Source organism: Taurulus bubalis (assembly GCF_910589615.1).
Source record: "Taurulus bubalis genome assembly, chromosome: 9".
Taxonomy (NCBI): Eukaryota; Metazoa; Chordata; class Actinopteri; order Perciformes; family Cottidae; genus Taurulus; species Taurulus bubalis.
In genome coordinates this window covers 10470929-10486476 of record NC_136597.1, presented here as the reverse complement: position 1 = coordinate 10486476, position 15548 = coordinate 10470929, and the positions used below count along the sequence as shown (strand labels likewise).

Below are 15548 nucleotides of genomic sequence, written 5' to 3'. Positions count from 1 at the left end.
GACCACTCATAGATGAAAGGGTGCAGACTAAAAGATAAAAAAGAGAGACACTTGAAAGCTGGCACCTATACAAGTCTCCCTAGAGAAGAGCTGGAAACTGAAGCAAAACACAAAATCCTCTCTAACTCGTCAACGATGTGGCACTTGCACCAACTCTGGCAGTCAGGGAATATGGATGAAAGCAGGAAATTATCCCACAGGAATGCAAATGAACATGCTCCTCCTCTTCCTTAGACCCACACAAACACAGCATGCCCACACCAAGAGTTTGGATTCCAATTTAATAACATACATCACTCCATTATTCCATCCATCCATCTACGGTGCAAACCTGCCAAGCCTGTTTTATCTGCCTCTGCGGTGGGAGATTTGGCAAGTAATATAAAGAGAGACTGAGAATGCTTTGCTTCTATTGTACAGTAAGGTTCTTATCCCTGCCTTGTTTCTATTGTTAACTGGAGACTTTTGTTTCCTTTTTCAAGTGGCAACAGGAGCAGCACTTGCTTGTTTAATGTGGCAGACAAATAGGCATCTTCTACCGACAATTCTACAATGATGACATCCGCTGCCATGTTCTATGATCCAGCCTAAAAGCCTTAAAACATTAAGCACTTAAGTTAGTCTTGAAGGGGTTGATGCCTTCTCTCGTCCAAAGACCTTTGGCCATCAGCGCGTTACATTCTCAAGGATCCTGACTGTTTAACACAACAGATCCTGTCTGTAGGTCTGCATTGTTACGACGGAACCACGATTTAAAGTCAATATACATTTTAGAATTAGCCTTCTGAAATAAGCATTAAGTGATTTTCGCAGTGTCACAAAAAGACAATGGAGTATGAATAGAGGGAATAATCTATTTCCTTATCACAGAGGGATTATGTATTAATCCGTCTGATGTTACCTTCAACTCCCACAACCTGGGATCCATTTACAACTTTGTAAGTAACTTAATATGTATCATATATAACTCAGATGCTCTTGCACTTTAACTGTTGGTTTTGGAATGAATTAAAACACATTTAAAATCATCGGTCAAAGTGCAAGACCACCTGTCGGAGGGGTACGCTACAAACCTTTTTAAATTAATTTTTTACGTAAAGGAATTTCACAGTGACAAAATGTACAGCCTTGACAACATCTGAATTAATTTCAAGGGACCATTCATAAAGAGAATACATGCCTTTCTTCTTTCTTAAATGTCACAGTGTGTACATTTAACGCTTGCTTTAAAAAAAAAAAAATCGATAAATCCCCCAGCACTATGTCAACCCTGACCAAAGTTTGATTTGCAAAACCAAAAGGTGGTTTACCGATACACAACTTTTACTGATAATCATTTCGACATGATAGACCAGACTCTGACTAATTGTTAAGCGTCACTTCTCTTTGCGTGATGGTATTTGCAGCCCTTCACTCACTGACTTCCAATTACTTTTTCCTGCGGCCCACTTTGACAACACTCAGCAGGCATCTGTCATATCAGTGTAATAGAAAACACCCCACAGAGAGAGCTAGGAGGAGGTGAGAAAATAAAACAAACATAAGTCTAGTGTCATGTCTTTTGACCTAATGACCTTCCCCCAGCATGACCCTAGTGTGAAACTGGCCATCAACAGCAAACAGCCAGCTGGCAACAGCTTAGCACTTACCGCAGCTGGAACAGAGCCAGCTGGTAGGAACCAGAGCGAATGAGGAAAAAGCAGGAATCTTCACTAGTGTGCCTAAAAGGATTGCGTGTGATGTAATTATTTTCCTCCCTATGAGGGATGTAGAGGATGTAAATAAAACTGCTGTCTCTCATGACATACTGTAAATTGTTTAGGTGCGTATGTGGAACTAGGTTGTGTGCATGGACAGTGTGCTGCATATGCACACAGAGCCGTCCAGTCTGTTAGCATCTAGTCGTGGGCAGCAGAGTATAAAGACAGTGCAGACCTCAGTGTTGGAGCCCTGCCTGGGAGTTTATTGCAGGGCCCACAGATTAGATCTCCTTCCTCTGTGAACCAACACCAGGCTGGCAAATGCCTGAGAGGTGATAGTGAGAATGAGTGAAAGCACTGAAACACCCAGAGGGAAAACAATTCTGGACTGAGCCCTCATATAGCTCCAAATAACAGAGCAGTCAACACCCCAAGATTGAAAAACAACGGGAGAGGACTCACTGTTTGTAGGGTTACAGCTGGTTATCAGAGCCTTGTGGCTAATGAAATGATGTACATCTAATGGATTACTTCACTATCAAGTGGAGTATTGCTGCTTAAGGACAAGTACTTTAAAATGTTAAGCAAACGCCGGATCAATGCCGGATCAATGCTGAAAATAGCCTTAATCCTGTCTGATTTAGTTTAATCAAAGCCTATAAAAATGGAATAACTAAATGAAGAACACTCATTTTCATAGCTGTGGCCATCGTTTCCATCAACTTTGACCACACTTTCCTGACCAAAGATCGAGACAACCTAGTGAAACAACAGGTCAGGCTGTAAACAAGTGTCGTCAGATTATCTAGACTACTTTATTTCAGGGTAAAAATGAAAGTGAGCACAACCCCAATGTCATTGCACATGAAAACCGTGTTGTGCTCAGTGCACAGCCACGGCAGGCTGAAATCCGCCTGCACTCTGGTGGGGATTTGGAACGAACACTTTGGGGAACAATTTTGAGTTTCTTGCATCCAAAGAATTTTGCTAATCTAAAGGTTTAAAACCTTCAGGATCATCAGCTTGTGTTTCTTGCACCATCAGACCTTTCTGCGTCAACGAGCCCAATTTGATGATTACCCATAGGATTGGTCATGGACGGATTATCATGACCACTGCACCCGCAAATATTCCACACGCACCGAGTGTGTCCTCACACAGAGTTTGGTCGCACAATAGCAGAAGGCAACTCAAAACCACAAGTCATTAGGGCTATAACAAATAGCTTGAAGCTTCATTCATAACGTTGGCGTTATTATTATTTATAACTCACAAAAACATTGCGCGTTATAGACTCAATCTTTCTTACAGACATGAGTAACGCAGCGCCCGGTTATTTAACTCAGTCACAATGTCCAAAAGTCATTTATAGCCTTTTATCCAACAAAATATTCTGCTTCCGACCATATTTGTTGGTGATTAGCTTTTAAAAAACAACAGTTTAAAAAACCCAAAAGGGAAACACGCAATGGGGCAGTCTGGCAGCAATAACAGCTTCACAAATTACATTTATATAACCACAGCAACCCATGTTTTAAGGTGATGACATCATACGATATTATTATTATATTATTATAAAACTAATTAGATTTCTTATTCTTATGTCAAATTACTGCCATTTTGGCCCATGTATCTTTAGGAGTGAAAACAGCTTAATTTGAATAAAACCAGCAACAAACCGTGAAATAATTCATTAATGAACATCAAATTAGGTACAGAGCCATATACAGTCTATGGTACAGAGCCATATACAGTCTATGGTACAGGGCCATATACAGTCAATGGTACAGAGCCATATACAGTCTATGGTACAGGGCCATATACAGTATATGGTACAGAGCCATATACAGTCTATGGTACAGAGCTATATACAGTATATGGTACAGAGCCATATACAGTCTATGGTACAGAGCTATATACAGTATATGGTACAGAGCTATATACAGCCAATGGTACAGAGTTATATACGGCCACAAAAACACGCAGTGAAAAATATCTTCCTACCGAACCACCAGCTTCCTTCTGGACTTCTTTGAAGAAAAGTAATTGATCAGGTCCAACTCCCGGACGAGATCCGATTCTATTACCATGAGTGACAGCACGTCGGGGCGTCTCTGTTTTCATTCTAGTTAATTTTTTACTCTTAATATTGGCGAGAAAGACCATTCTCCCTTGCAGTTGCTGACAGGAAACGTCAATAACATATCACCTTCCACAGCTTTTTGCTGAAAATGTCGAAATAGAGGGTTGTACCAAAGCAGCATCTCGAGCTTCTTTTCGTTTTTCGCGTTTATGCTTTGCCGACCCACGGGACTACAGATGAAACATATGCACGGTCCCCTTATCAAATAAAACATTTAATAGGGGCTCGCTCCTCCATGTTGACAGCAAGGTTGACCTTTGACCTACGGCCCTACAACATTATGACAGTTGTTATTTAATTGGCTAATTTATAAAACATTCAAACAATTTCCTATATCATACAATATTTTCTAAATCACATTTCCATTTTTTTTTTTCCAAAAATACATAGAGATAATAATAATAATAATAATAAATCTTAAGGCCACGACCCCCCGATTGACTCGGAGCCGTCTATGGGATTGATGGCCAAAACTATGAAAATAAGATCTGAATTCAATTAAATGTTATCAGCACATGATGAAGGTTGCTTGGCATATTGCTGTAGGGCTATTCACATGTGTTTTGGCAAGGTCATTGTGTTTTAGAAAAAAAAACTGAAGTTACGAATCCTTAGCAGCCATTTGAATTTGATAGACTGCAAACTCATAAAAAGTAATTTTGCTTAACTTCCTGTTGAGATCCAAACAAGGTCATTGTTTGATTAAACATAAAAAAAATAGCTAACTGTTCTTTGCTTCACTTGACATTCTTTCGGGACCATGTTGCCGAGTAAGAGTTCTTGTTTAAGGACAAAAATGTAATTAAGCTCACACATGAGAAAAGTGGCAGAAAACAAGCGCAGTGCGAGGCTGCGAGCTCAGGCATGCCGGGGTAGGGCGCTCAGGCTGATGTACCAAATGCCTCATGGGAGATCCATTTGCACTTGGCTAGCTGCTGATCCAATCAGCAGCAGAGAACTCTCTCAACCAAATGTCAGAGAGGACGCAACTGAGTCACCGCCTGGATGCATCAACCTGACTCGCTTATCGAAAATCCTCTTTCAAGCCGTGACAACACTGGAAATGCTAAATAAATTTAATGGGTACCTGGAAAAATGAGTCATGTGTCATTGATCTCCACGGTCTAATCTAAATGTCAAATTCAGCAATTACGCGATGACGCTAATCCCTATGTTTGGGTCCATTCACAGATTACATGAAGCCTAATACCAGGCTAGAGAACACAGCATCGTATCATCATCATCGTGGCCAAATCTGTGCGGTGCAGTCGAATGTGTTGAGTCTTGCTGATCAGCCATGTGTTTATTTACTAGTCAGGCCGTGCTCCCTGCTCCTCATCATTCTCAAGCAAGTCTCCCAGTGCCAACACCAGCTCCTTCCCATCTCACATAAACTATCGGCAAGGGCAGAGCGATGCAAGGCGGCCATATTTACAGCCCTGAAAGCCATTGGAGGTTAACAATGAGGCCTGGCTGCTGCGGTTTATGAGCCGCTGTAAAATTGCCACGATGATTAAAATCTCCGTCAGGTGAAAGACAACGGCGCGTCCCGTTCTCTCAAGCCTCCTGTGAAATATCTCCACACACTCGTCCTCATCGCCTCGCCACGACCTCGTTTGCAGTCCTCTACAGCACACCGTCTTGTGTCTGGGAAAGAGTCGTTGGTCTGCCCTGTGTGTGTGTGTGTGTGTGTGTGTGTGTGTGTGTGTGTGTGTGTGAGATGGTATAAGGGTTCATTAAATATCAATGCATGATATATATTTATTATTTATTATTTGAAATACATTTTTCATCTTCTGTGATAATGAACAGAAATGTCCCCATAGTCCACATAATTTATGTATTGTATGATATGTGAATATATAGTATATCATCAAAAATATAATTGTTGCAAAAATACATTGCAAGATCGTGAAAATAGTTCAAGGCAATGTGGTCTAACACTACATGGCATGCATGTGGCTGTCAATCTATGGTTTGTTCTTCCCCAACGTTCTTATTGTGGCTTTCTGAATAACCATCGCTCATCTGTGACTGACGAGCAAAATACTGTTTGACACGTGCATGCCTTCATTTATCATTCAATCAATATTAAATGAAGTTTCATCAAATCTACTCCTCTCGTCGGTCTCTTTTTGTCCTCCAGCCTTTTTGTCGACTGAAGCTCCAACCCTCCTCTCTTGCCTTCATCATTCTTCCCTCTCATCGTCCGAGAGATGAAGGGGTGGAGCCTCGAAAGCAATCTGCTCCTGACAGGAAGAGCAGGGTGCAGAGTGCAGGATCCTCACCTCATCCATATTAACCACACCCCCACACAAATAAAAACACACACACACACATCCACATGCATGGTAATATGTATGCACCAAATGGAATAAGGACAAAAACCCACCTGGCTTTATATAACCTCAGTAAAAGACTGTCAGACAAAGTGGTAACCACCGGGCGGTGGCACAAACACACACACACACACACACACACACACACTTTGTGACGGTGTAAATTCATTGCAGGTTTCATCTTGAAAAGCAGGTGGCCAGAGAGATATTCCATGTCTTTAAAAATAAAATAGCTTTTATCAGAAACTAGCACCCACCTCCCTACCTTTACTCAAACCGAGGATGCCAATTAGCTCTTTCTATCAATAGCAGTTTGAAAAAGAGGAAGCAGGCAAAAGGTGCAAGAAACGGAGAGATGACAAGTGAAAAGTGTGTAATTTGGAAACTGAATTTGTGGTGCAGGTCTCACAAAGATCTTCACTAAATGTATTTAAGCAGTGGGTGTGCACCAATGTGTCTGATGTGTGCGTGTGCAAGCGCGTGTGTGTGTGTGTGCGAGATAGTCCTGGTACCTCCTTTCTGTAAGTCCCCGGCGAGTGTTTGTGCTGCCCGTTTGCAATAAGGTCATTGCACTTCCTTTGAGGTTGTCTATTAATCTTGAGCGCACACAGCCTGAAGCGCTTTTCTGTTTGTTTTCATCAATGCAATTTTGGTTTCATTGTCTGAAATTTCAGAAATGGCAGCTTTAGTGAGCTATTAGTGCAGCTCAAAACATTAGAGGAGCTTAACAAAGAAAAAAAGAAGGGCCGATGTCCCTCTGACCCATGTTACAGCACATTAAACACACAAAATCATATCTGTATCTGTCTCTCTCCCTCTCTCTCTCTCTCCCTCTCTCTCTCTCTCTCTCTCTCTCTCTCTCTCTCTCCCCCGACACACAGACTACAGCTTTGGCCTTTGCGGCCCATCGACTGAAGGTGTCAATTATGTTGCTTTGGTTTTCCTCGAGATGTTGAATAAGCAGCAAGAGATAAATGTGAAACATGGTATGATACGCTCACACTCGGAGGGCAGGCATTGCTGGAACAGAGAGCTGGTAAATGCATGTAAATTATAGATGAAGAGAGATGCGGTTATAGAGCTGAACAGGAGATCTGCGTTGACACACACACACACACACACACACACACACACACACACACACACACACACACACACACACACACACACACACACACACACACACACCTTTCAAAGGATAGAACAAAGTGCTTGTTAGTAATACAGCCATGTTATAGATAACCACAAATGGATTCCGTCTTATACTCTTAAAATTGTAAATCCTACTAAGCACCTCCTGCGGCAGGCCAATTCTATCTCCTATATTGTAATTGTGATGATTTAAAAGCATGTTTACCGTCCGAGTACAGCTCATCCAAGTGATCATTATTTGAAGCAAACCAAATCTATCACCCATCGTTTAGGGAACAAATGACAAAGTGATGCTATTAAAATTCATAAAGGCCATGCCATAAACTTTCTGACACATTTTAGTGACTTCAGCAGAATGCTTACAATGCAGCCGGATATTTGAACTTCAGTACACGAGACTGACTCATCCCGAGAGCCGCTTTCCATTTGACTGTTACAGAAGAGGAGCCCTAATGCTATCGGGCAGGTTTAGAGTTTTCGAGGAGGGCCGTTCAGAAAGAAACGCTGCCGGCTCCCCTTCATGACTCTTATCTCTTCAAGCACATTTCCTAAAGCCTTCACTTAAATCGATTTTGAAGACGACTGCATTTTATGGAATAAGATACAACGTCTTCTTCTCTCACATGGTCCCCTCGGCTAGTCAACAGAAATACAGCGATATCAACAATTTGGGTTTTAACTTAAACTGTGTTTGGGTCTTAAACTCCTACAGCCACAGCTTGCCGTGTGTGGCCAAGCACAAACGGGATGTTTTGTCTGCTGCATTACAATGATCGCTGCACATGCAGGTCAGAAACCCGGGTCACCACTATGATGTGATACAGCGACAGAGACGCATACAGTATAGATCAAAATCAACTTTAAATGCAGTTCTTAATTATGTGGTCTGTATTAATAGAAGCAAAAAAGGAGCGGAATGAAAACACTTAATTTCTTAGAATAAAATGTACTGATACTTGTTATTAACAGTCTAAATTATTTGAATTCAATCATCCAGCAGCTCCTCAGGGACTTCCTTCACAGCCCAGTGTAATGATCCACTCTAGCGAGCAGAAGGGTAGACATTTTTATTAATTAAAAATAAAGTACCTATAACTAAATCTGATACATCTCATTAATCTATATCATCCTTTGCTCGACAATATTTTTGGCCTCTTTCACATCAAATATTCACCACAGCCACACAGGCGGTGAACATTTAATTACTGTGACCTGATTCTTTGCCACCTCAAGGAGCTTCACAGATACCTGAGCCTCGGGCAAGATACCATTTCAAGGTAGACAGCCCGTCAACGTGAGTGGCACGTGCTGGCCTAGATACCTGGTCGGCTGAGGTTGAGGAAGGAGGGAATAATAACACAACACAGGAGTGTGTGTTATTTCATTGCTCAGTGGGCTGTTGCCGATTGGCCTTCACATCTTGTTTAGACGATTGAACTGAAGGGACGATCAACGGTTGGTATTTCCAATGCAAATCAAAAGTGATTTTAACCGACTGTATTCAGGACTAAGATGCTTTAAAAAGTAATCTCTAGAAAATGCGGCCTGCTGTGCATTTAGAGATGTTTGTGGTGGAGCGGCATGTCTGCCTGCTGAGCCTTGTTTATCAGCACGAGTGGCTTTTAAATCCTTAATTACGAACCAGTTTGCCGTGTCTTGTCTGTGGATCCGACACCAAACATCTCCGTTCTCCACACGCCTGCTCCCAAAAACGTTGTTATTAGATTGTGATATTACGTTGTTAAACGGAACATGATGATGATATTGTCGTCCAAAACACAGACACACAGACTTTGTAAAGGAAGCTGCTTTTTTTTATGTTTAAAATATTTGAAATAAAAGGTTTTACACTCATGTATAAATGTTTATTCATTAACTGAATTGCTTGCAAAAAGGATTAAACTTTTGATCATTTCAAAGCTCCATCAGACTAGAGTGCTGTGATGTAACTCCCCACACGGCCTCCTCCCGATCTTTAGGAACCACAAATGGACAATAAGAAAATAAAGAGTATCACCCAACCTTACTGCTCGGTGTAATTTAATAAATCTGGACATATCCAGAGAGAAACAGTCTTCCATCCACTTTAGTTGACACTCTGATTTTTGGAGGAACTTTAATAATAATCCTGCTTGTTGGAAGCAACAGGAGCTCATTGTTAACACACAGTTGTAACTAATGTGCTCTGCCGGCCCTGCAGTACTTGGAACTTCTCTGTGGGTCCACAATTGCTGTAGTTAACCCTTAAATCCACCCACTATCAAGGGAAATAAAGAGTTTAAGTGTCATATGTTCTCAGTGGTGTACTAAGTGCTAATGATCTCTGGAGGTGGCCCAAACTCTGCCTTATGTTCTGCTGTTGGATGTGCCTCTGTCTAATTTCACATCTACTATCGCAGAAATAAATTCTTGAGGAGGATGTTAGATTGCATGATGTATTCACAATATATTTAGAGCTGTTACGGCTCCCAGAGCTGAAAACATTATTCAAATGCAGTGCAGTGGGTGGGGTCACACGGGCATACTGTAGATGGGTTTTAATGAGCAAAAAGAAAAGTTTTAAAACAATAAAATCTGATTACAGATGTTTCCCCACCCATGGTAGTTTGCATCGTGCCATTTCTCTTTTTGGAGAGAAGGGACTGTCTTGGGCCATTAATCAGTAGGTGCACAGAGAACAGAGCCCTGTGTTTTTGATGGTAATTACGATGCTGACTGGGCTTGTTGGCGCCCCGATGAGCTCCTCCCGACACACACGGGCCATAAATGTCATCGCTGCTTCGTCAGAAGGATGTGGGTGTGTAAGGTGTGTGTGCTTAAGGTTGGGTCACACCATTAATATTCGTCCCAGAGTGGTGAGACAGAAAAGAAGGAAGACAACCAGAAAGAAGACTCACTGCAGCGTCGTCCTCCCTGCTGTCGCTGGTGTCCTCACTCTTGTGGTGGCCAGCTGAGGAGCGAGCGTCCCTCTTACGGCTGGCGTCCGTCCCCTCCGTCTGTCTCTCTCCATCTGGACCAAGGTGAAAACATGGACAGCACTCAGAAAGCCAGCAAGCACCATTATCATATTCCTCATTCTCAGCTCTAGTTTAATCAGCATTGTTAACAGCATCATTGTCAGTCTCATCTCCATCATCTCTATGGCATAATTATAATCATGAATATCTTCATTACCATCATCATCATCCCGGTCAACAATAATTTCAAGCTATCACTTATTTTTCTTCCCACTGAGCCTCTCCAGTGTAATCAAACCCAGATAAAAGTTTCCAGAGAAAAAAGGAGATTAAGTGAAAAAAAATGTAATTGGAAAAAAGGAAATGGAGACGAGAAGAATAAAAACTGGTCCGGAGGGTAAATGTGAAGAGGAGGGAGTGAAAATGGGTGGGAAAAAAACAGAGATCGAGAAATGGAGAGACATAAAGAATAGATTTTCTAGCTGCAAAGTGGAGCTGTTAGGATGCTGTCATGCCACAGATGGATTATGGGAGTATTGCTGCACAATGATGACAGTTGACTTGGCCGGGAGAGAACAACCGGAATTTAAATCCACATATTTGTCAAGTGTGTGTCCATGCAAGTGGGAGTTTTTGTGTGTGTGTGTGTACACAGGCATATGGTCAAAAGTGCCATCCCTCCGTGCTGCCAGCAAAACACACGTGTATACGTACATACACACACGTGCTGTCATGGACGATTAAACCGGAGCACAATTCAATACGGAGCAGTAACAGGATATTCAGCACTTTATGATGGGCTGGTTATTTGGAGTTACAAGGAACGAAGGCTTACTCATGAGGTTCCCTACAAGGGTTTCTACCTCTACGAGGAGTTCATATAAAAAGGGAATCCATACCCCATTCGCTCCAATCTCTTTTTATTTCTATTGCATGGCATGCAATCCCATATGGCTGACATAGCGCACAAATGCACAACATTGCAGCAGCTCGGATGGGCCGCCATAAAAAGGTGGCGTCTGAGCCGTTGACTCCCCCATAAAAAGCAAGAGGAAGGTGGGGGGGGGGCTTTGTGGTGTCCCAAAAGCATTACAGTGAAAGTGGTTCATTACGGTCTGCTGAGCTGGGGTTGGCTGGAGTGTACGCACATGCATACTGCCACACGCACAGAAGGGCGTGCACACCCAACCACACGCACACACACACACGCACACACACACACAGGGATGGATTGTGATTAAAAGACAGAATGGGGGGAACGAGTGGCTATAAAGCATAATGAGAGCTAATGGTTTTCCAATATGTCCCCTTAACAATGAGTCTGAGTGGGCTGGATTAGATGGTGTGTGTGTGTGTGTGTGTGTGTGTGTGTGTGTGTGTGTGTGTGTGTGTGTGTGTGTGTGTGTGTGTGTTTGTGTTTCAGGGCTGGAGGGAGATTAATGCGGTCAAGGAGAAAAAGGAAAGGCAGATTCATTCACCACAAAGTGATAGACTCACAGTAGAGACATGAAAAAACAATCAAAGTCAAAAACATGTAGCATCAATCGAAGTTTTCCTTATGTACAACTTGCTCTGCATCCCATGATGAAGTCTCTAGCAAACATAATTCATGATAACGATTTGTTTTCCTCATTTGTTTGGATATCATCATCTCAACCTATATGCCTCCTTCTGTTCACTTTGCAATTTCACTGATTCCAGAGCAACTGTAATCAAAATCAGCTTCGATCTAAACGAAAAATCATCTCCTTAACAGAGGAGAAAAAGGCCATGTTTACAATACATCCCTCTAAACTGTATTGCCATCTTTCTCTCTGATTGTGTACGGGTATGTTGGGTTGTATGTTTTATGACTCTTGCAAAAGTGCACTGGAAAAGACATCATAACTCAAAAATAACAAAAAAAACACAATGGAAATCCAGGAAGCTTTCCTTGTCGAACAAGTCCACTTGAGCCACAGGAACCGGCTGAGATAACCGTCAGTCCAACCCGACGTGGACAGTCCAAGTATGTCCTCCGGGGTCGATCAAAGCTCCCCAGATCAAAGAGCAAACACCAAAGAGTTCAACTTCTCAACTTCGTCTCACTTCAGCCTGACTTTCCTGCCATTGTTGAGCCAAAAATAGCAGGACACTTCAACTTCCAAGGTTTTATCTTACTATGTAACAATAAACCTATTTTGTAGATTTCAGTCGCTGCATCTGTTTCTCAGTAAAAGAAAAACGAGTCTGAATGTTCAGGATGCTCTCCGATTTAAATTTCATAAATAATGCATCCATAGACATGTCAAAATATACAACAACAAAGATATGAAACAAGATATATGATACTGTAATTAGAATATAATAGATTATCTAAAATCACCCGAATGGAAAATAAATAGCAAATCCATTTCTTTGTGCATTACAATTCATCTTTTGCTTCATTTAGCTGTTTATTGTTGTTCTTCCCCTGAGCGAACACTGCATGAGTCAACTGGCAGCACATTTACCCTCAACCATTTCTCTGAAATTATTATGAGCAGGCAATGCTCCGGGGAGCCAGGTGAGCTTCCCCTTTTGCTTCACCTCATTAATGCAAATGATCCCCTAAAATATGAAATGATGACAGTAGTGCGAGACAGCTTTGAACCTCAAAATGGAGACAAAAAACTGTGAAACTGATAGGAATGCGTTGTATTTTGTATTTATGTATGAGAAATATTCAAGCGGCATGGACGGTCAAACGGATCAAAATTCAACCGAGCTTTCTTTGATACTCTCAATAAATAGATAAAAAATAAACAGCGTGAGAATTTGACGGAAAATAATTCACCTATGGTGACACAGAGCAGTCGACCAACATTCGGAGGCAAACTTCAACAAGGAATTCACTTTCAAATCATTTCTCCTCTTCTTCAAGTCCCTCAAGCGTTTTTCTTTTGAAGTCTGAAGAGAATAATGTTTGAGCGAACTTCTTTTCTGAGAAAATAAGACTTCTAAATAAGCACTAAGAGTTCAAATCTCTGCACCCCATAAGCATAAATGGCCTTATCGAGTGAAATGTAACATGTAAATAACTTTCCGCTGCTATTGATATCTTTATAGTTACATTTAAATCATTAGTGCCCCATTTGCTGAGTCCTTTATATGCATAAATGTTTGAAAACAGGAAAGAACAGTCACTGCTAATATATTCTTTTAATAAACTCTTTAACAATCCCAAAAGGAGACGATAATGAGAATGTGCAGTGTGTGTGTGTGTGTGTGCGTGTGTGCAAATGTTCAAACATTCCTTGCCAACATATTCCTTAGCAACTCCTTAACGATCTTAAAACACAAATTGAAATGTGTGTGTGACTAAGAATGTGCGCCTAGATGTATGCATCATGCTCACGAGCAGTTTGTCAGATCGAAAGACTTTGAATAAATAAGTATATCATAAATAATGTCCCCCGCTGGCAGGAAATACAGTTTTGATGAACCAATCAAATGGTGCCGTGGTGGTGAATCAGCCAAACAAACCATGAGGTTAGTTAGTCCTCTTATCCTTCACTGGGACTGCTGTTCTCCTTGGTAAACAGCATGCATTGCTTTTTACTCACCAACACTAAATTAAAAAGGACTGAACGAACAGGGCTCACTGCGGGCATCACACACACACACACACACACACACACACACACACACACACACACACACACCCCATGATGCATTGTGCAGCAGCCGAGGCCGCGGCGAGTTAAATCGGAGTCCATGGCGAGCTGCAGCGACTTAGTAGTGAGTCCCGGTGCCCTGGACTCACTCCACGCGGCCTCTAATGAAGTAATGAAAAGCAGACTGGCAGGTTAATGGAAGCCAATCGACTACGAGCACCGCCACCCACAGGAGACCGGGCGGAATGCTAATCATTTAGGAGCCCCCACTCTCATATTCTGCCTAATCTGTTCATGTCCCCCCGCTACTAAAACTACAGCTCTATTTACTGTGCAGATAAGATGGAGGAGAGCAACTTCTATAACCTCCAGAGGACAGAGATAGAGAGCGTTTTTTGGAGTGGTAAGTCTGTGACGGAGTATATTAAAGACTACAATAAACAGGAGGCTTATCCAAGGTTGATGTGGGTGTAATCTGTAGATAGAGAGATGGATTGGAGGGAACTTTGTCCAGCTTCCTCTACTTTTGAGAAATGAGTAGTAAGTTCACCTTGTCTGGCTGCCCTTTGAGAACTAATGATATTCTAAACTCTATAGCTCTCAGCGAACTGTAGCGGTCAGAGCTCTCGTCTGCGCTCTACGAGTTTATACTTGTGTGTGTTGCAGTGCACCTGTGCGTGTTTATGCATACGATTTTGATAGAATATGTATGTGTGTGTGCGTGATGCATCTCCACGTCTTGTTTCATCTTTGAACAAGACTGACAACGAGCACTGGGTTTCAGCGCTAGGCGGTGCTGCTCTGTACGTGAAGTGATGGACAGAATGCTGATACAGCACAATGCTAATCACACAATCAAAGAAGTGAGCGCAGCACGGAGCCACGAAACGCCAACGAAGGCCAGTTGGATGAGAAAAGAGGAGACTGAACATTTTAAATAGGAGAAAATAAGTTTAGTTTAGTTTGAACTTTTGTGACAGAGTCCAGTCAAAACAAATTAGATGATAATAATAATCTGTTTGGGAGCCCTCGGGATCTGTTCCTTGTTTTAGCCCTCTGGTAAACAGGAGAAATAATAGCACACAGTCAAAAACAGCAGCTCACGGTGGTTACACAACGCCGACGGTCATTATCACAATTCATTTGCCAGTGTTATCTCAAGAGTGGTTGCTACATGGTCTCCTTTAAAAAAGGCAGTCAAGCCCACTTAATGCTCAGCGATAATGGAGGACAAGCGACAGACGCAGCAGGAGAAGCTAGAATTATCGCCTTCTGTTTGTCCGCCACCGCCAACCAGTCAAGTTGCAGTTGACATCCATGTCTGTCCACACCGTCATCCCTTAATCATTTTTATTATATTAGACATTTGTGTTACATTGTCATAATTACCATATCAATTCTTGAGTTACGGCCCCAAATGTGTTTTTCGAGGTCATAGTGGCCTTGATTTTTGACCACAAAAATGGAATCACGTCATTCTTTACAATGTGAAGAAAATCCCTCAAGGTGTTCCTGAGATATGTACGGACAAAACGAAAACATGATTGCCGTGGCTTCATGGTTACAGATACACAGTCAAATATAAAAGGTCAAAATATATATGTTTGTTTTTGATCGATCGA

The 15548-nt window shown here is 41.9% G+C and overlaps 1 protein-coding gene across 1 annotated transcript in view; it reads right to left on the bottom strand.

Annotated features, from left to right (window-relative positions):
* b4galnt4a (beta-1,4-N-acetyl-galactosaminyl transferase 4a) overlaps window positions 1-15548 on the bottom strand; it is a gene marked incomplete at its 3' end in the record, with an annotated part of 125543 nt that overhangs the window by 74490 nt on the left and 35505 nt on the right. Inside the window, exon 2 of the mRNA XM_079223866.1 lies at window positions 10232-10344. Within this exon, the coding sequence (XP_079079992.1) occupies window positions 10232-10344 (113 nt within the window). The remainder of the gene's footprint in view (window positions 1-10231; window positions 10345-15548) is intronic.